The 18,152-nt window shown below is 39.6% G+C and overlaps 1 protein-coding gene across 6 annotated transcripts; it reads right to left on the bottom strand.

Moving 5' to 3' along the window:
- Positions 1-3,594: 3,594 nt before the first annotated feature.
- LOC123987522 (T-complex protein 11-like protein 2) lies at positions 3,595-17,083 on the bottom strand. 6 transcript variants are annotated; one of them, XM_046076491.1, is made up of 13 exons: positions 16,910-17,083; positions 16,568-16,603; positions 16,027-16,069; positions 14,262-14,352; positions 14,008-14,137; positions 13,773-13,893; positions 9,539-9,759; positions 8,061-8,197; positions 7,777-7,896; positions 7,262-7,443; positions 6,566-6,747; positions 5,955-6,127; positions 3,595-4,309 (listed from the first exon to the last, which is right to left on the bottom strand). In XM_046076491.1, the coding sequence occupies exons 4-13, from the start codon at positions 14,338-14,340 to the stop codon at positions 4,077-4,079; spliced, it is 1,578 nt and encodes a 525-aa protein (XP_045932447.1). In that variant the 5' UTR covers positions 14,341-14,352; positions 16,027-16,069; positions 16,568-16,603; positions 16,910-17,083; the 3' UTR covers positions 3,595-4,076. The 6 variants fall into 6 exon arrangements, with proteins under 6 accessions (XP_045932447.1, XP_045932445.1, XP_045932446.1 ...); XM_046076489.1 differs by lacking the exon at positions 16,910-17,083 and having other exon boundaries at positions 16,027-16,110; positions 16,568-16,586; XM_046076490.1 differs by lacking the exon at positions 16,910-17,083 and having other exon boundaries at positions 16,564-16,582.
- Between the last annotated feature and the right edge of the window lie 1,069 nt (positions 17,084-18,152).

Here is an 18,152-nt window from a genome sequence, read left to right as displayed (position 1 = left end):
ATGCGTGATTTCAAACCATGACGTCTTTGGGTATTACCAACAGTAACCTTGGAAACGGTGGTCCCAGCTCTTTTCAGGTCATTGACCAGCTCCTCCCGTGTAGTTCTGGGCTGATTTCTCACCTTTCTTAGGATCATTGAGACCCCACGAGGTGAGATCTTGCATGGAGCCCCAGTCCGAGGGAGATTGACAGTCATGTTTAGCTTCTTCCATTTTCTAATGATTGCTCCAACAGTGGACCTTTTTTCACCAAGCTGCTTGGCAATTTCCCCGTAGCCCTTTCCAGCCTTGTGGAGGTGTACAATTTTGTCTCTAGTGTCTTTGGACAGCTCTTTGGTCTTGGCCATGTTAGTAGTTGGATTCTTACTGATTGTATGGGGTGGACAGGTGTCTTTATGCAGCTAACGACCTCAAACAGGTGCATCTAATTTAGGATAATAAATGGAGTGGAGGTGGACATTTTGAAGACTAACAGGTCTTTGAGAGTCAGAATTCTAGCTGATAGACAGGTGTTCAAATACCTATTTGCAGCTGTATCATACAAATAAATTGTTAAAAAATCATACATTGTGATTTCTTTGATGTTTTTTTTTTTTTTTCTCCTCACAGTGGACATGCACCTACGATGACAATTTCAGACCCCTCCATGATTTCTAAGTGGGAGAACTTGCAAAATAGCAGGGTGTTCAAATACTTATTTTCCTCACTGTACATTGTACCTGTTCTTATCAGTCTGTGGTTTAACTGCATTACGACACAACGATAGATAAACAGCCAAAGTATACATATAAACTCACATTTTCACTCGGATGTATTATACAACGTAAGCAAGAGTCTGACAAATAGTCTCATGCTGTATAGAAAATCAATGGCTTCCTGGAACTGGGCCCGTGATTTTCGTTTTGAAATGAAAAACACAAAAACGACTCGTTTCCCAATTACCATTAGTAAAAAAAAATTTTTTAATGTGTTTATAGATGGAAATCAGAAATTCAAATACGGGTGTATAAATCTTATTCCTCAATTTTGCATTGTTTTTTTTTCGGGACCCGGAAGCTATGGTAAGCAGCCAAGTAAGCGGTTGCGGGCCTATGGCACATACTCCAAAGTCAGGGATTTGGAGTTGCATATCTAATGTTACGAAGATGGACTACAAAAAGCGCATCTTTGACCTGTGCATTCTTACAGTGTTGTTTTAATTCAGGACATCGCAAGGTGGAAACATAGCCCATTACTTAATTACAAGCGGGAAGAGGGGTGCTTATTGACAGGGAGGAACACTGTGCAAATGACATGTAGGCTACAGACTCCATAATGGGCACTATTGTTACTAAACGACAACATAAAATACATCAGGTTAGTGCTGAATGCTCTGGTTGATATTGCAGCCTACTAATTTGACATCAGCAGCTGTTTGCACTGTTTTGTCACGATTATAGGAGCTACATTGGTGTGATGTGGACTGGCTCTGACAATATCTGAATAATCATTTACGCATAAATCATCCATCCACTCAACCCAACTAATGATTTTCTCTGATTTATCCCATCTCTACCGACCCTTATAACTTTCCAGGTGATTTCATTATTATGTTGATGTATTAGTGTTTTGTCTTACGGTTTACTTTCATGATTAGAGAGGCTGCTGTCAGTCATTTTAAACGTTTCCATGGGCGCAATAATGTCACAGCAAATATCCTTGGGACATTTATGCAGCAAAACTAAAAACTGTTGTTATGAACTTGACAGGACAGACAGAGGAAACTCTGCAGAGGAAACAGAATTCTACATCCAAAACAATTTAGAGGCACTAATGGAGCAATGGAGAAATTATGGTAGCGGCTTAATAATCAGCTGCACCCTCATGCTGTTCATTTAAGTGGACAGTGTATCAATGGTTTTTATTCGAATGATTTTATTTAGCCTATGTAATGGCAGAAAATTGTTTCTCCCAATTTAATCTTTCTATTATTCCTTTTATTATTATACATACATACATAGCCTACATAATTACTGAGGTCTGGACCTCGGTGATCTCATACGACCACTCTATGTTGAAGGAAAATGCGTGCACAGTCTGTCAAGCGCGCATATAGGCTATAGCACCCCAAGCCGCTTACTGCTTACCATAGCTTCCGGGTCACCAAAAAAACCCAATGCAAAATTGAGGACTAAGATTTATACACTCATATTTGAATTTCCGATCTCCATCTATAAACACATCAAAGAAAATCGGATAACGAGATTTTTTTTCGTTTTCCGTTTTTTAATATCAAAACGAAAAACGGTTTGTTTCCCGTTTCCCTATTTACTAATAGTAATTGGGAAACGAGCCGTTTTTAGTTTTTGTTTTTTTCGTTTCAAAACGAAAATCCGTTGGCCGCAATGTACACGGACCGAACTGTAGGAATATATATCAGCTCCAGCACAGTGTCTTATGAGCACAGTTAGTCTCCTAGTAGCTGCTACCACACAGATATCCCAGCCATAGAATTCGGCATGGGAAGGTTGTACCTCAAAAATAAATTGAAAACTATTTCTCCTGCAAACCAAATGGATTACAGATGTTCACTTAGTTTCAGTTATATAACATGGAATAAAACAACTGAACCATGTGAGTTATTGTAATAAACTCACAAACTATAAAATTACAATTAATCAGTTTCATTTTTATTTACAAATAAGCGCCTGTTCCACACACCACCCCCCACTAATACCAACAACTGTATGGGAAACACTGAGTATATTTTTGGTTTATAATAATAATAATAATAAAAACTCAGAAAAAAGTGCACACTGTCTTTGGTGAGTTATACATACAAACTAGGGCTGAACGATTTTGGAAAATCTAATTGCCAATTTATTTTTTTTACCAACATTGTGATTGCGATTTAATATGCGATTAATTTTTAAGCTCTTTACCTTCTGTATTATTAAAAACAGACAAGCAATAAATCAATGTATAGTATGACCCACAGATAGCTTAGCAGTGAGAACTGTATTATACAGTAAGCGCTCAATACAAAACCCACAGTTCAACCACTAATTAAGGTCCTTATCTCCGTTCAAATCTCTAGGAGTCTATCTCTTAACTCGGGACAGACTGGGCGTCTTTCGTACTTGTGAGTTTTGTTTGAAACGCCCTTACATAGATAGTTACTGAGCTGACTGGTGGCTGTGTGTGACACAGGCGCCGATCGCCACAATACGCTTACCTTACTACACGCGTCTTTCTGTTGTGTATTTTTCCTGTCTGTCTAAGCAGCGGATGGCTGGACATTTTCAACCACCAACATCACCAAGTTACCCACGGGTGCTACTTTCATTCCCTGTGTGACACTACAGTTTCTGTAGTGTCAGCTTCTGTCAAGCTTAAGGCCACTGTACAAGTCAAGGTAGAGCGTAAGTTGATGCTTCCTCTGCAGACTGCTTTACTCTCGCGTGTCATGTGACCAGAACGTAATCGCAGCCTTTGCGATTAGTAAATCTCGTGTTATCAAATCGCGATAATAATGCAAATGCAATTAATCGTTCAGCCCTAATACAAACATCTGCCAACATAAAGAAACCAGCTAAATTTTAAAACTGAAGTGTCATTTACAAACTATTAGGATAATCTTTGGTACTTTTTTTTTTTTTCCTGAGGGTGTTTATCTTGAGACAAAGTAAACTGAGTGAAAACCAAAAAATGTGTTTTCCAGCAACTGCTCTCCTCTAAACATTTCAGAATCACAATCAGTCTCTTGTTATTAACACACTGCAAACTATTTGTTACTCTTGTCCAAGTAAAAACTATTACTCATTTTGTTTCACACAATCTATTAGGTGTCCTGATGTTTTGTGCACTCAAATGTGTGCGTAATATGCATTAATGGAATAATAATTCAGCACCTGCCTCAGGCTTTGATTTAGACTTTTTTGTAAAAAATATAATATACAACATTTTTCCCCCCCGCAGACTGTAAATGTCTTTCCCTCAAACATTCATTCACTGTATTCACACTATCTATAGCTACACATTTAATGCAAATGGCAGCTTATTTTAAGGTCACTGGAGGTTGTCTGGGTCGCCCCAGCCTAGCGTGAGTCCTCCCCGGTCTCAGCCTCTCCTGGTGGGAACAGCAGTTTCCTGAGGATGGGTGCGTAGAAGGGGCCAAAGACTGTTCGGTTGAAGTGTACGACTTGCCCAAAGGCCATCCCCATGTCGGCTAGCTCAGCACTCACCAGCCTGAGGGGAGAGGGCAGCTCTGGACTCCTTTTAGCGGGGCCGCCCTGCAGCAAGGCCTGGAGGAAGCCCCGTACCCTTCCTCCTGTGTTTGATTAAGAGAGAGAGAGATGAATGGGTGAAGGAGAGAGTAGGGAAGAATTTATCTCTCGGCAACACCACATATGTAAGTTTAAAAAGATGCATGTGGACAGAGATAACGCAAACTAAATGACAAAATGTGCAACATGTCAGCTTTGTACAGATTAAAATGTATTTTGAATAAGTCTTGAAGAGTTTATCACCCTAAAAAGTCTGAATTGTCTACTTTAAATGAAGTTGAAAACATAAAAATCACTCAGCTCAGGTAATCTAAGTTTGGTAAGCTGTTACAATTAACAGTATCCAGCAAAAAGATGTCTAAAATGTGAACATGTCGTGTTTTTAATATTGAGTAATTTCTCATGCAAAAACACCAAACATCCTGTGGTTCCAGCTCCTTAAAGGTGAAGATTTACAGCTTTTTTTTGTCATATATGAAAGCAAACTAAATATTTTCAGACATTTTACTGACAAAATGATAAATCAATAACTTAAGAAAATAATGGGCTGATTAATCAATAAAGAAAATAAACCTTCATTGCAAGGCATGTTTCTCCTGTTGAGTGAAAATGGTGCATCCCAAACTGTCAGCTTTTTATAGACTAAAACATACTTCAATTTCTCTATCAAAATGTATTTCCAACAGCTTTGAAGGGTTTATCAGCCTAAAATATTACTTACTTACTGAACTTAAAGGTTCAGTGTGTAAGTTTTAGTGGCATCTAGTGATGAGGGTTGCAAATTGCAACCAGCAGCTCATGGTGCATTCACATGCTTCTCGGATGGTCCCATTTCCCGAGTTGTGAAATTGTTCTTCCAACTTCAGTGTGCGTTCATGTGGAATCAACATAGACGCTAATTAGCATTATCAGAGCGTATAAACAACATGCAGACATCTAGTTCACTCTACACGGACAGCAAACTAAGCGTTATAACCATATTACAAATGACATGTTTTCAAATTATGTATATGCAACACATGATTTTGCACGAATCAATGTTCTGTATACTTCTTTATGTCCCATATACACTTTATTTCTCTTTTTGCAATAAAGATTTAAGGAGGTTCAAAAAGATTCTGATTATTCCGACTCTACATGCATGCACCTCTCACCCCTCCCTGGCCGACATGCTCTGTCGACTCTTGTGCTAAATATTACGTGTGGCCCTCCAGTTGTCCAAATTTCGCTTATTTTCCTACTTCTAATAAACCACGACTACTAGTACTACTAACGTTACTTGTTCTTCTTTTTCTTTGTGCACATTCAATGTAGTGATAAACGCGTTCTAAAGAAACGTTTGTCCATTTGGGCTACTATAGAAACATGGCGCCGCAACATGGCAACGTCCATGTAAGAGGACCTGCGGCGTATGTAGATAGAAATGGCTCATTCTAAGGTAATAAAAACATAACAGTTCATTATGTAAGGTCTTTATATACCACTGAAAACCTATATTATATTGCATTTCTGTCAATAGATCCTCCTAAATATTACATACTGAACCTTTAAATGTTTATTAAAACATAACAACCACCAAAATCTAGCAATAAATACATGGAAACTTAAATGTAATATGTGGATTTACACCATCCCCTCGCCATTTGTGCTTCAATTAATGATTTCCCTAGTCCCTGTGCTCAGTCTGACCTATGAGCGTGCGGACAGGGTTGTTGTGCTTCCACAGCTCGGATATTTGTCCTTTCAGCAGATCCAGGCTCTCCTGAGGCAGCGCTGCTCCTCCCTGGCCGCTCAGAGTTTCATTCACCTGCTGCAGTACTGTCTCCCCGAGACCCAGCAGCGCACCTTTCAGGTCAGCTTCCCTGCAGCACCAGAAACCAGCATTAGACAAATCACCTGCAGGCTTCATTAGATGTGTATTAGGTCACAGCAGGCATATGAATTTATCCATTAATAAGAGACTGAGCAAAGGGACTCATGGAAGTCAATAACAACTAGGTCTCAGAAGAGAATTAGATGAAATAAAATTAGATTTTAATAAAAGATCCGTATGGGATAAATAGCCTTTGCTACATTTTATTGCACCCTGGACCAGAGTGTGAGCAGGCCTTGAATATCACAAGCTGCTGTTCCACATTTATCCACTAATCATGACGGGGCTTCTCTAAACAGAAAGAATGAGGTTAGCTGGATCCGTTCTGACAAGCTAGTTGCCTCCTGTCACCTCCATTGGTTTCCTTCTCATACAATACCTGTTCCCCATGACAGCCAGTACATGCATCACCAAATCCTCCTCTTACCTGGTGTGACTGCCCTCCAGCAGGGCAGCGACGGACTGCCTGAGTTTACCTACAAACCCCTGCAGGGAGAAAATGGCGCCTCCACACTGAGCATTGATCAGAAGCAGCACCGATGCCTCCAGGACCAGTAGCTGGAGCCGCTGGCCCAGAGCCTCCAGACGGGCTCGGTCCATCAACGCAGTCTGTGTGAGGAGGTCGAGGTCACGTCATATGGTTAATCATAGGGAACTTTACAAAGAAAACCAACAGCTACATCTAGATGACAGCATTCTCGGCTTTGGATATTCTACAACAGTGATTCCCAACCAAGGGTACATGTACCCGCCAGGAGGTACATGGAAAGACTGTAGATAGGGATGCATGAAACTGGACTTTTGCAGATATCCGACAGTTTTAAACTCACTTTGCATCGGCCTGTTATACGGGCAGGAATGTTCATTTTGGACCGATACAGAATTTTAAAGCCCTTACCGGCCGATACTTTAGTTCATCTGACAGGACTTTGTGTCAGACAGGTGGTAGGTTGGGAAATGCTGTTCTACAATGCTACATGAGCTCTAATGAGTTGTCACATGCTTTAACATGCATCAGGGTGAAGGGGTGTTTTGGGAGACTGAATATTCCCTGATAATCAATAAAATATCACTCTGATGAAAGGAAGTGTAGTGTGATATAATTTTGCAGACTGCAGCTGACCTCAGGATATTTCTGGTCCTGCGGGTCCCAGAATAACAGACGCATGTAGGCCCGGTTTAGTACAGCGTTGGCGCTAACAGGACCTCGGCTGTCAGGACTGGGAGACTCCGACTGGGCTCTACTGGCCGACTCCTCCTCTGACGCTGCTGCCTGAAGCCAAGCTGTGGTATTGTCCAGAGAAGCTGAAGAAAAACAGTAAAAGACATATGTATAAATGAAAACCTCAACAGTTTCACATGATTAAGATCTACTGCAACGCCGCTGAAGTGTGAAGAGTGTTTTGAATGATGTTTAGGGAGTATGGGGACCAAAACCAATTACAATGTGTTTTATAGCACATTTGCTTCACTCTCACAGCATCCAAGATGACTGGAAAAAAATGCTATTAAAACTACAATATTGCTGGTATATAGAATACTGTAACCACATTATTTAATTTGCTTACAAAATTTAATTTGAAGGACACTCTTTCTAGGGGGATAAAAGACTTGCGTATATTTAGTATCACAGCTAACCTGACTGTGTCAGCACCAAGGGCCCTGTCACTCTGCCAATGACCCTGATTTGCCAGCTGTACTTAGCCAGAATAGAGTTTACTGATTGGCTGTCCAGCTCTTCACCCAATCTATGAGTAGCTGAAAAATGGCAGGACAGTGCATTAGAGCGACAAAGGTCAAAATCTTTTTAATTAAGAAGTGAAATATGTAATGACCATACATTTCACAGTCACAAAGTCACCTTCACCATCTGTCACTCACACTGTAGCAGTCAGGTTTGAGATTTAAGCTCCTTTCCTCACCTGGCTGCTTGTCCAGAATCTGCTGGAATTTGGCCCTCTCGTACTGCACGGCCTGCTGCAGGAGGTGAGGCCTCAGGCTCTGGAGGGTGAAGTTAACCATGTCGGTCTTCATCAGGCCCAAGACACGGAAGATTTCCCTAAGGGAAGGGCAGGGGAATCAGTTTTGCATGAAACAGTTTTTGGGATGCTTTACCAAAAAAAATTTATTACAAATGCGACCTTTATTAATATAGCACTATTCCAAATGGAGGAAGTGCTTTACAGGAAGAAGGAAAGGCACAGGGGGAGAAGACAACATCCAAAAAATGAATAATTGATTTGACAAAAATATAGATTCAATAACAAGTCACAAGAAAACAAATGATGATTAATTGATTTTTTAATGATGTGAACTAATTTAGAAAAAAAGCACCATTGCGTTCAGTTTTCAGTGGAAGTAACAGAAGGTATGGATGCACAGGTGGACAAAGTTTCTGAAGACAAGTTGACCAGCTCTCTATAATGTCTGAAATATAGTTTTTTACTTTTAGCCTCCTACAAAGTTAGCCCCAGTTTGTTCCTGTTACATACATCTGAATCACAGAGGCAACCATCAGTTTCTCTAAATGAAAAGGGTTTGCATCACACAAACTAGTTACTACATAGAGATTAGGTACTAAATATTTACGCCTACTATGCCAGGTGTAACTGTTACACACGGTTAGTTAACGGGAAGAGAACTGATATGACCCCTTTGGGTTGATGAGTAAAAGAGGTAATATATAGTGACAATTCAAAAGGCCATCTAATAATAGTGTAAACTAAGAGGAATTTAAATTATATTACACAAAAAACTTCAAATTACAAAGCATTATGCTAATAACAAAAATGACTAAATACTGTTAGGTTAGCTTAGACGGATATTTTCCACTCACCCATAACAGAAATATTTCTACATGAATGCACAGTCATGCCCATACTTACAAAGGATTGGCAGTTAAAATGGTATTTTTCAAGGTTACAGTATATTACAGCTCATGAAGCTACAGTATCAGTAATGTTTTAATAGTGAAACCTGATTATGTAAATTACTAGTTAGCTAGTTTGAAACAAGCAAGTACATACTAAGATCTTTTGTAGACTTTACACACAAATTAAATTTGTGTGTGTGACTCGAATGTAGGCTGATACATGAGAGGCACAAACTGGGACTACATCAAAGTCACAAACACACTAACAAAAAATAATTTTAACCCGTTGGTGGCTCCAAATGACAGTGAGAAGTAACATGAAGAAGATATCAGTAAACTTTACAGACTACTTTCAATGAAATGAAGGCCTAAAACTCTTAGATCTGATGTAATAATCTGGTTTAGCTGTGATGTGTATGGAGATGCAGTTGGCTACAGACCTTGCTTTGTGTAAAAATGGGTCAAATAACCTGGGTTTATTCAGATATCTAGTTAGACACAAGCTTTGTCTGTTAACCTGCCCCTCACCTCAGTAGCTCCACAGGGCCCTCGAGGTCCCTCAGTGCCCTGACCTCTGAGTCACGCACAGGTGCACATAAAGATGCCATGGTGTTGACGATGTATCCTGCCAATCTGTGGAGATCCAGAGCTCCGTGATCGACCTCCTGCTGGATCAGCTCCATGTCCAGCACCTCGTCCAGCTGAGATCTCAGTCTGACGTGACCAGGCAGCAGCAGGGACTGAAGCATCTAACAGGCAATATGAGGATATCTTTAGTGTAGTTAAGTTGACCTACAGAAAATTTCAGCTCACCCTTAAAAGTTCATGTGGTTTAGAGTACAAGATGTAGTTTTACCCGGAACCCGGATGCGAGTAAACGCTGGCGCAACTTGCTGCCGCTGCTCGCTGGTAAACCTCGTATCTTTTAACTTTCAGACTTACCTTATGGTTCTATAACTCAATCGGACAGTGTAATTCCCTTCATACGGAATACCCTTACGATCTGCCGGCACTACTGTTTGTCTGAGCCTTCATAGTTATCTCACCTGTTCCGTTCTGGTCTAAGCCTCATCTTGCGTTTTCACGTCGCTTAAATCCCCATCTATAATGTGGGCCGTTAGGACATACATCTTGTTTGTTTGTGTCTGGCTCTTTCTAATGCCTGTTCACCTGCTAGTGACAGGTCTGCCTCAGTTTTTCGGCGGCTGACCTGCTCCGGCGATAATGTATCGCAAAAAGTGGGAAGTCTCGCCGGTGTCCGCACCTGTCTCTAGCACGTTCGAATCTGTTGTCTGCAAGTTATCTGGTCCCACCCCAACCATCATTGCAACGGTTTATCGCCCCCCTAAACCAAACAGTGAATTTTTAAATGATTTTACTGCTTTTCTCACTTACTTATCTTCTCTCTCACCAAATATATTACTGCTGGGTGATTTTAATATCCACATGGACAATGTCAATCTGCCTCTTACTAAAGACTTCACCTCCTGCTTAGAAAGTTTTGGATGCCAACAATATACTACTTTCCCAACACACTCAAAAGGACATACTCTGGATTTAATATGCTGTTCTGGTGTCACCCCTTCTGACCTTACAGCTGTTGAACTCCCTATAACTGACCATTTTCTCCTCTAATTTACATTGAAACTCACTCTCTCCATTTCTAAAATAGCACGCCTTATTTCATTTCGGAATATAAAGAACATTAATCTTGCCACTCTCACTTCAAGTATCCACTCCTTCTGTTTCCCTGACACTCACAATCTATCCACCCCGATGCTCTGGTTTCTCACTACAACACTGGACTCCATAACATTCTTAATTCCCTTGCTCTGTTAAAAAACAGATCTGTTTCCTTTTCCGTCTCGACCCCTTGGTTCACCCCCGATCTTCGTCTCATGAAAGCCAAAGGTCGGCAACTTGAACGTCTGTACAGGAAAACTGGTCTCACTATTCACAAAGAAATGTACAATAACCACATCTTATGTTGTAAGGACTCTGTTGCTAACACCAAAACCCACTACTACTCCAGTATAATTGTACACCTGTACACAACATCCTTCTTCAACTCTATCATGTCATTTCTCACTGAAAAAATTAAAAACATCCACCAGCACCTTGGATCTACTCCTCACCTCAGTATCTCAACCGACTCTCACCCATTCACACATCCAGTCTCCTCCTTCCAGCTCCCCACTACCTCAGAAATTACAGAACTCTTCAGGAAATCCAAGCCCTGTCAACTTGATTCCATTCCCACACAACTTGTTAAAGCCTGCCTTCCCTCCTTGGTTCCCCTCATCTCTGCTATCATCCACTCCTCTCTCACCACTGGAACTGTCCCTACATCATTCAAAACTTCTGCCATTACCCCGATTTTGAAAAAAAACTGGCGCCGACCCCTCTAACTTCAATAACTTCCATCCTATATCCAATTTACCATTCATTTCCAAAATTCTTGAAAAAACAGTTGCCTCTCAAATCCATCTTCATGTATCCCACAATAACCTGTATGAACAGTTCCAGTCTGGCTTCCGTCCACTTCATAGCACTGAAACAGCACTTATCAAAATCACCAATGACCTCCTTGTGGTGGTTCTGATTCTGGACTACTTACCATTCTCATCCTCCTCTACCTGAATGCAGCCTTTGATACCATCTGTCACTCTGTTCTCCTCAACAGGTTATCTTCTATCGGCATCACTCACACTCCGTTAGACTGGTTCACATCTTATCTTTCTGGCCGCACTCAGTTCGTTCAACGTAAGTCTTTTAAATCCTGTCCCTCCCCCGTCACTTCAGTGTGCCCCAGGACAGAGCCCTGGGGCCCTTACTTTTCATCATTTATCTCCTTCCCCTGGGCAATATCTTCCGCAAATTTAATATTCAATTCCACTGTTATGCTGATGACACCCAGCTCTACCTCTCGACCAAACCATCGTCCTCCCCCACCATCCACAACCTTGCCCCTCCGTATTTGTCTGATCTCCTGCAGGGTCCAACTTCCACCTGCTCCCTTAGATCCTCTTCCTCCATACACCTGTCTGTCCCCCCTGCTTGTCTCACCACAATGGGGAGCAGAGCATTCAGCCGCTCTGCCCCCCGTCTCTGGAACTCTTTACCACCCCAACTTAGAAACATCAATTCATTCTCCCATTTTAAATCGCAACTCAAAACACATCTGTGTAAAACTGCCTACCTCATTTGATGTAAATTCTTTGCTTTTAGCTTGTTTTAATGTTCTTAGTTTTGCTGCTTTTAAATGTCTTTGCATCCCTGTACGGTGTCCTTGAGTGCCGAGAAAGGCGCCTTAAATAAGGTCCATTCTTTTCATCTACACGTACAAACAATCTAATAATATCTCCCACAGTGATATCAGGAACAATGAATCAATTAAATGAAAACATAATCCCTACAAGAGCTCAAATGATGAATCAACAGGCCAATATTATTGGCTGTTTTTGTTTAAAACAATGTGGTGTTGAAGTACGTGTTGGCTGATTTTTTTTCCCCACTCTCAAATATCTGTATTGGCCTAAAAATCTTTTTTGCATCAGTTGGTCTCTAATCGATAGATTAAAGGAAGAGACACTTTGGAAAATACACTTGCCAAGAGTTCAGTTGAAATGTGAGATTGATATCGCTGAAGTCTTGTTGTCACCATGAGGTCGCCAGTAAACCAGCGGAGAGTCCAGTAAGTGACTGTGCCTGGCCAAGGAATAGTTTGGCACACGATGCCCACATGTCATTTGGGTTTTGTAGGATTAAACAAAAGGAGATATAACTTGCCAATAGGGAGCTTTAGAGGTGCTGGTAGGTGGATTTTGTTATCTTTGGACAGACTAGGCTAGCTGTTTCCCCTGTTTCCAGTTTTTATGCTAAGCTACGCCAAGCTGCTGCTGGCTCAACCTCCATATTTACCCCACAGTCATGAGTGTGGTATCAATCTTCTCATCTCACTCCCAGAAAGCCAATAAGCATATCCCCCAAAATGTCAAACTATTCCTTTAGTCAATAATAACTATCATTAGCCACAACATCTCTACAAATATCACTATCATTGCAATGTAGATATCATGTGATTATATACATATGAATAGATAATTCAGTAATGAAAATATTACGTTACCTACTATTACCTCTATATTTTTATTAATACTAATTATTTGTTATTTATTTTCCTGCAAAGAGCAGATCGCTCCAGTGACTAAAGGCTGGCCATGTGTTATGTGTCATTTGTCCATACTGTGTAAACTCTGGTTTTGATCTTGAAAGCATATGGCAATGAATGGGATCAGAGGTCTCAGTAGACACTCTTCATCTGCTAGTAAAGCTTCTGATTTGATGTGAAGGGTCTCTCTGCAGTCTCACAGACACACCCACTGTACTACAACATGTCACACCCCGAGATAACTTCCTGGATTAACATACTTATTTTAACCCAAAACATAATCTCTTCCTAACCCTAATCAAGTCTTTTTTGTGCCTAAACCTACCCAAACTGCTACCATTTTGAAGGCATGTCATGTTGTAGGTAGCTTTATTGAAACTGAGTTTTGTAACTCCCTTCTTGCTACAGAGCAGACAATATACATTAATACAGAATCAATTATAAAATATGGTAAAACAGAAATAAACTATAATCAATGGAGTAGTGCTGAGGATGAATTTGAGTTTAAAAGTCTGACAGCTTGTAGTCTGGTCCTGTACTACTGTGGACCCGCAGATAGACCTACTTGGATTTGGTGCCATAGACACTTACAGTCTTGACTTCCTGGAGCAGAATGACAGCATGGCTGTAGTTTGGAGGATCACTGTTCAGCTGCTCTTGAAGATTGTCCCAAAACGCCCGGTGAACAATCTCTGTCACTCTGCCCTCCAGGCTACAGAAGGAAAATAACAAAAGAAAATAGCTCAGAAGAGACTAAACTCTCACTAAATTTTGGACATAAGAATAAAACAAGGTCACTTTAGCTGCGGTGGAGTGTTTTCCTTGCCTGTCTGTAGTAGGGCTCTTGGGTTTGAAGCAGAAGTCTCGGTTCACCACTATCTCATGTGCAAGGCTCAGGTTGGAAACACAATTTTCCAGCTCCATCAGCCTGGATAATGAGGCAGTGGGTGGGCTCCCTGACACCACAGACAGGACACACACACCCACAGATAATTAGAACTGCAACGGTGGTAATAATTAAATTACTACAGGTCCCTGAACGTGCCTGAAAACAATAACTGCCTTAATAAAGCTTCATACCCGTAGGAGAGTCAAGTTTTTCCAGACAGGGAAGGTCAGCAGGGGAATCATCAGCGGTCTCATCTCTTTGATTTGGCATTTCAGCAACAGTCTAGACATTTAAATTCTCAGTAACTAACAAATTCAACAGAGCTTGGTGAAATTGATCGTTTTGTTTCTTGTTATAGCAATGTGTAAAATAAAAATATAAAGGGCTGCAATTTTAAGTTTATTAATCAATGACTTAACCGACAGAAAAAAAATCTGCAGCCATTTTAATAATTGTTATTTTTCTAGCAGAAATGCTAAACATGACATTTCAAGCGTTTTAAATGTGAAGATTTGCTGATTTTCTTTATCATATGATAGTAAACTAAATATTTTTGGCTTCTGGACAGTCAGTAAAATAAAACAAGAAATCCAACTACTTACAGAAGCCCTGTGAGGCAAGTGCAACAAAAAATTCTGGTGATCCATTTTCTATGTCTGATCTAAATTGTTTTCTTTTGGCTGTTGCCTTCTTGTTTTGGGAAACCAGACGTGACCATATTTCAATGAGAGGGTGGAGCTAGCTAGCTTGATTAGTAAGGTGACTCCGTAATTCACTTTAACTGTGATATTAATTGGACTGCTAATTTTGGCAAGTCAAAAACAGGCTAAAAACAAAAATAAGTCCATGGTTAGTTAGGATTTGCTTCTATCCTAATTCACAAGGTAGCCACACCCTAATTTATATACTGCTTTATCATCTACTTTACTCTAATTTCGACCCTAATTTACAAAATGAACATCAGACTGTTTTGAAGAAGAAAAAAAAACGACTTTTTTCTTTTTTAAACCTGTCCTGCCTGGCAGCCTGGTATAGAGGATGAGGAGCTGGATACCATATTGTGCCTGACAGATTTTACTTTAACAAGTGTATTAATATACTCATTTGTCTGTTTTATTATTTATTTCAATGTATTTGTCACCGGGACAGACATGGGGATGGGGGGATAGTGATAATAGGACGCCATGGTAACAACTAGTCAATCATAAGGTAGTAGGGACTGACTATTTTCCTCTAAATGGGACCATCGTTTACTAAGTAGGCATTATCCTATATTGAAGAAGACTTGAGACTAGCGATTGAGACCAAACTCATTAGTAAAGTGTTTACTGAGGTAATAAATAAAGTGAGATGTAGGGTCATTAACTGTTGTCATTAACTCCAATGCAATCGGACATCTTTTTACAACTAGTGCAGCCGCCCCCTGCTGGCCATTAGAAAGAATGCAGGTTTAAGGCTTTTCCGCAGTGGCTTCACTTTTCAGACCTGAAGGATGCCACTTGATTAAAACCAGCAAACATAGTTTTAATGTTAGCTAAACTAACTTACAGCTCAAAAGGTAGCTTTCAGTAATGTTTACATTATAAGAAAATTATTATTAGCTAACATTTGACAGCTAAACAGCTGTTTCCATGCCAAGTGTTAACGACAAGGAGAAGCGCTCGTCTTCACTCCTCAATCCAATTTCTTAAGACACATCCAGCAAACCAGTTACGTTAACGTTACACTCTGCTCAAAAAGTAAAGCCCAGGCAAATCAACACAACAGCTACATAGGTTTTAACAACAAACACAATTTAGATAAGACTTGGAAAATGGATCACCAAGTTGTTTTTCTCACTTGCCTCTCACGGTTTCAATAACATCTCCATAGGATGCTACACCAAATGATTTATCAACAAAATAATAATTCTAATTGGCAATGAAAATAATTAGTTGCAGCCCTCTCCCAACTTACCGGTTGTTGTTATTTCGGGAATTTATGAAGACTTTAGAAGATGCTGATGAAAAACACACGTACATAACGCTAGGTAACATCTACCTGCCGTTAAAAGCAATAGAGCACAACATCAAGTTTGAATCTGGGCTAAACCATTCTGATGCAGTTATGGGGGGGATTTTTAGAAAAGACAACACTATCGTTTTAAAACCTGATCTAAATGTTTGTGCAATTGTAGCGTGTTAGAACATATTGATTTAAATGTGTTTAGATGGTTGTCTTTTATTCCTTTCTGTATAAATACAGAAAAAGACGACGGCTTCAGTTAGTTTGCCTAGTTCTCAAATCATAACAGTAGGCGTGTCGGTACAGCATGTTTCTAGTCTTCTCCGCCCCTCTGTCTGTAGTCAACAGCTACAAACACCTCAGCATGTCACTGCGTTTGAAAGAAAACTCACCATTATAATTCAGTGGAAACAAAATGGAAAGCGGCCGGTGTGTTTGTATAAATTGTCCATTGTTTGAGACGAAAGCTGGAAATGTCATGTTTCCTACCTACCACGAACTTCGAGACGGCTCTGAAGAGAGGGAACTACTGTACAGGGGATGAACAGTGAACACAAACACATTTGTAGAATACACTCTAGATCCCTAAAATAAATACTATCACTGCATTTTGCAACAATACATATTTTCTTTACACAGATTTGTTTATGTTTATAATTTTGTAAAACATTTATTCAAGTCTTCATTTATATTGATTTTTCCCAGTTCTGTCTTGTAATGTTATTGTTCCTTTAGTAAAGTGATTTTAAAAACTATTTGTACTCTCCCTTGCTGCTGTAACACTTTAATTTCCCTACATGGGATATATAAATATAATTTACCTTATATAGCTTACCTTTTTTGGTCATTTTTAGTGCTGAAATTGCTTGTAGATTCCTTTACAAAAATAAATAAACTTGACAATGACAATTTGTTTCAGTCATATCTTACAAAAATGGCTCTTGACACACAAATTTGACAATGTGCTGCTTTGTTCCTTCATATCATTGAAAACAAATTATTTTGGAGGTTTGCATTGTTGGTTTCCTACAAACCAGGAACATTTCATGCCTTTAAAAAGATAAACAAAAATTTAAAAACATGACAATGTGATACATGCAGCCTCTCTCCAACTTTAAGAAGTTCTAGAAAACACATCTCTTCCGAGAACACTTCCTCTTCCAACACCTCTTACCCCTAACATGCACGTCTTGTGCTCTTCTTCAATCTCATTACAATTCTCTTGTATTGATTGCACAATTTATTAACTCTTTCTTCTTCCCCTAGGTATTTACACCATTGATGCCTTATGCGCTAATAGCGCATACTAGTATTTATTGCTGCTCTTACCAATATCTATTGTTACTAATAGATCTCTTACTTTATTGATGCTTGTGTGTTGTAAATGTAAATCGCTTCAGATAAAAGCGCCAAATGAGTGAATGTAATGACAGTACGAGATCTCAATAAACTGCAATATTGTCTAAAAACATTTGTAATTAACTTTTCCTTTCACACAAAAATGGCCAAAGACAGAAGTGTATTGCAAATTATTTAGAATTGCAAAGTGCTGTGTAACAAATGTTTTTGATAAATACAAGCATTTGACAAAGCCTTATCTAAAAAAGTTGACCTTCCATCACAGTCACAAAACACATGGATATGATCATTATTTTCATTAGAAAAGAAAACATAAAAAAGAACTTCCAGGCTATATTTATACATTTGCATATTCCAAAATATTGAACACCATTAAGTTTCTGTTTTAAAATAACAAGGATAACTTAAAAAATTATAGTTTCACACTTTGAGTCTTTTTCCTCACTTGAGCTGCTACTATATGTACAAATAAAGTTGTCTCTCACTGTGTCTCATAATATTAAAGCAAACAAAAAGGAAAATAAGTGCCAAAAGCAGGGCTGTGTGAAGAAAGCAGCATACCCGAATTGTTTCTCGGATAACTTAGTGTCCTCCTATGAAGCTAAGACAAGAAATCAATGTCATATTTTAGTAAATCATTTTGGAAAAGCGGCATAAAAATCATTTGTAAGCAGTTTAAATCTACAGGAGAGAACTGTCGAGTTCCTCATGAAAGGGAA

The sequence above is a fragment of the Micropterus dolomieu genome, linkage group LG18, assembly GCF_021292245.1.
Source record: "Micropterus dolomieu isolate WLL.071019.BEF.003 ecotype Adirondacks linkage group LG18, ASM2129224v1, whole genome shotgun sequence".
NCBI classification, from domain to species: domain Eukaryota; kingdom Metazoa; phylum Chordata; class Actinopteri; order Centrarchiformes; family Centrarchidae; genus Micropterus; species Micropterus dolomieu.
The sequence above is the reverse complement of the archived record's forward strand: the minus strand, read 5'-3'. Positions and strand labels throughout refer to the sequence as shown.

What these genes read in the sequence shown, in the direction of transcription:
- LOC123987522 (XM_046076491.1), bottom strand. Translation starts at nt 14,340, where the DNA reads ATGCCAAATCAAAGAGATGAGACCGCTGATGATTCCCCTGCTGACCTT. An exon ending in AAGAGCCCTACTACAGACAG is followed by an intron (nt 13,894 to 14,007) that starts GCAAGGAAAACA and finishes TTCCTTCTGTAG; the next exon opens with CCTGGAGGGCAGAGTGACAG. An exon ending in CTTGGTGCTGACACAGTCAG is followed by an intron (nt 7,444 to 7,776) that starts GTTAGCTGTGAT and finishes GTTTTTCTTCAG; the next exon opens with CTTCTCTGGACAATACCACA.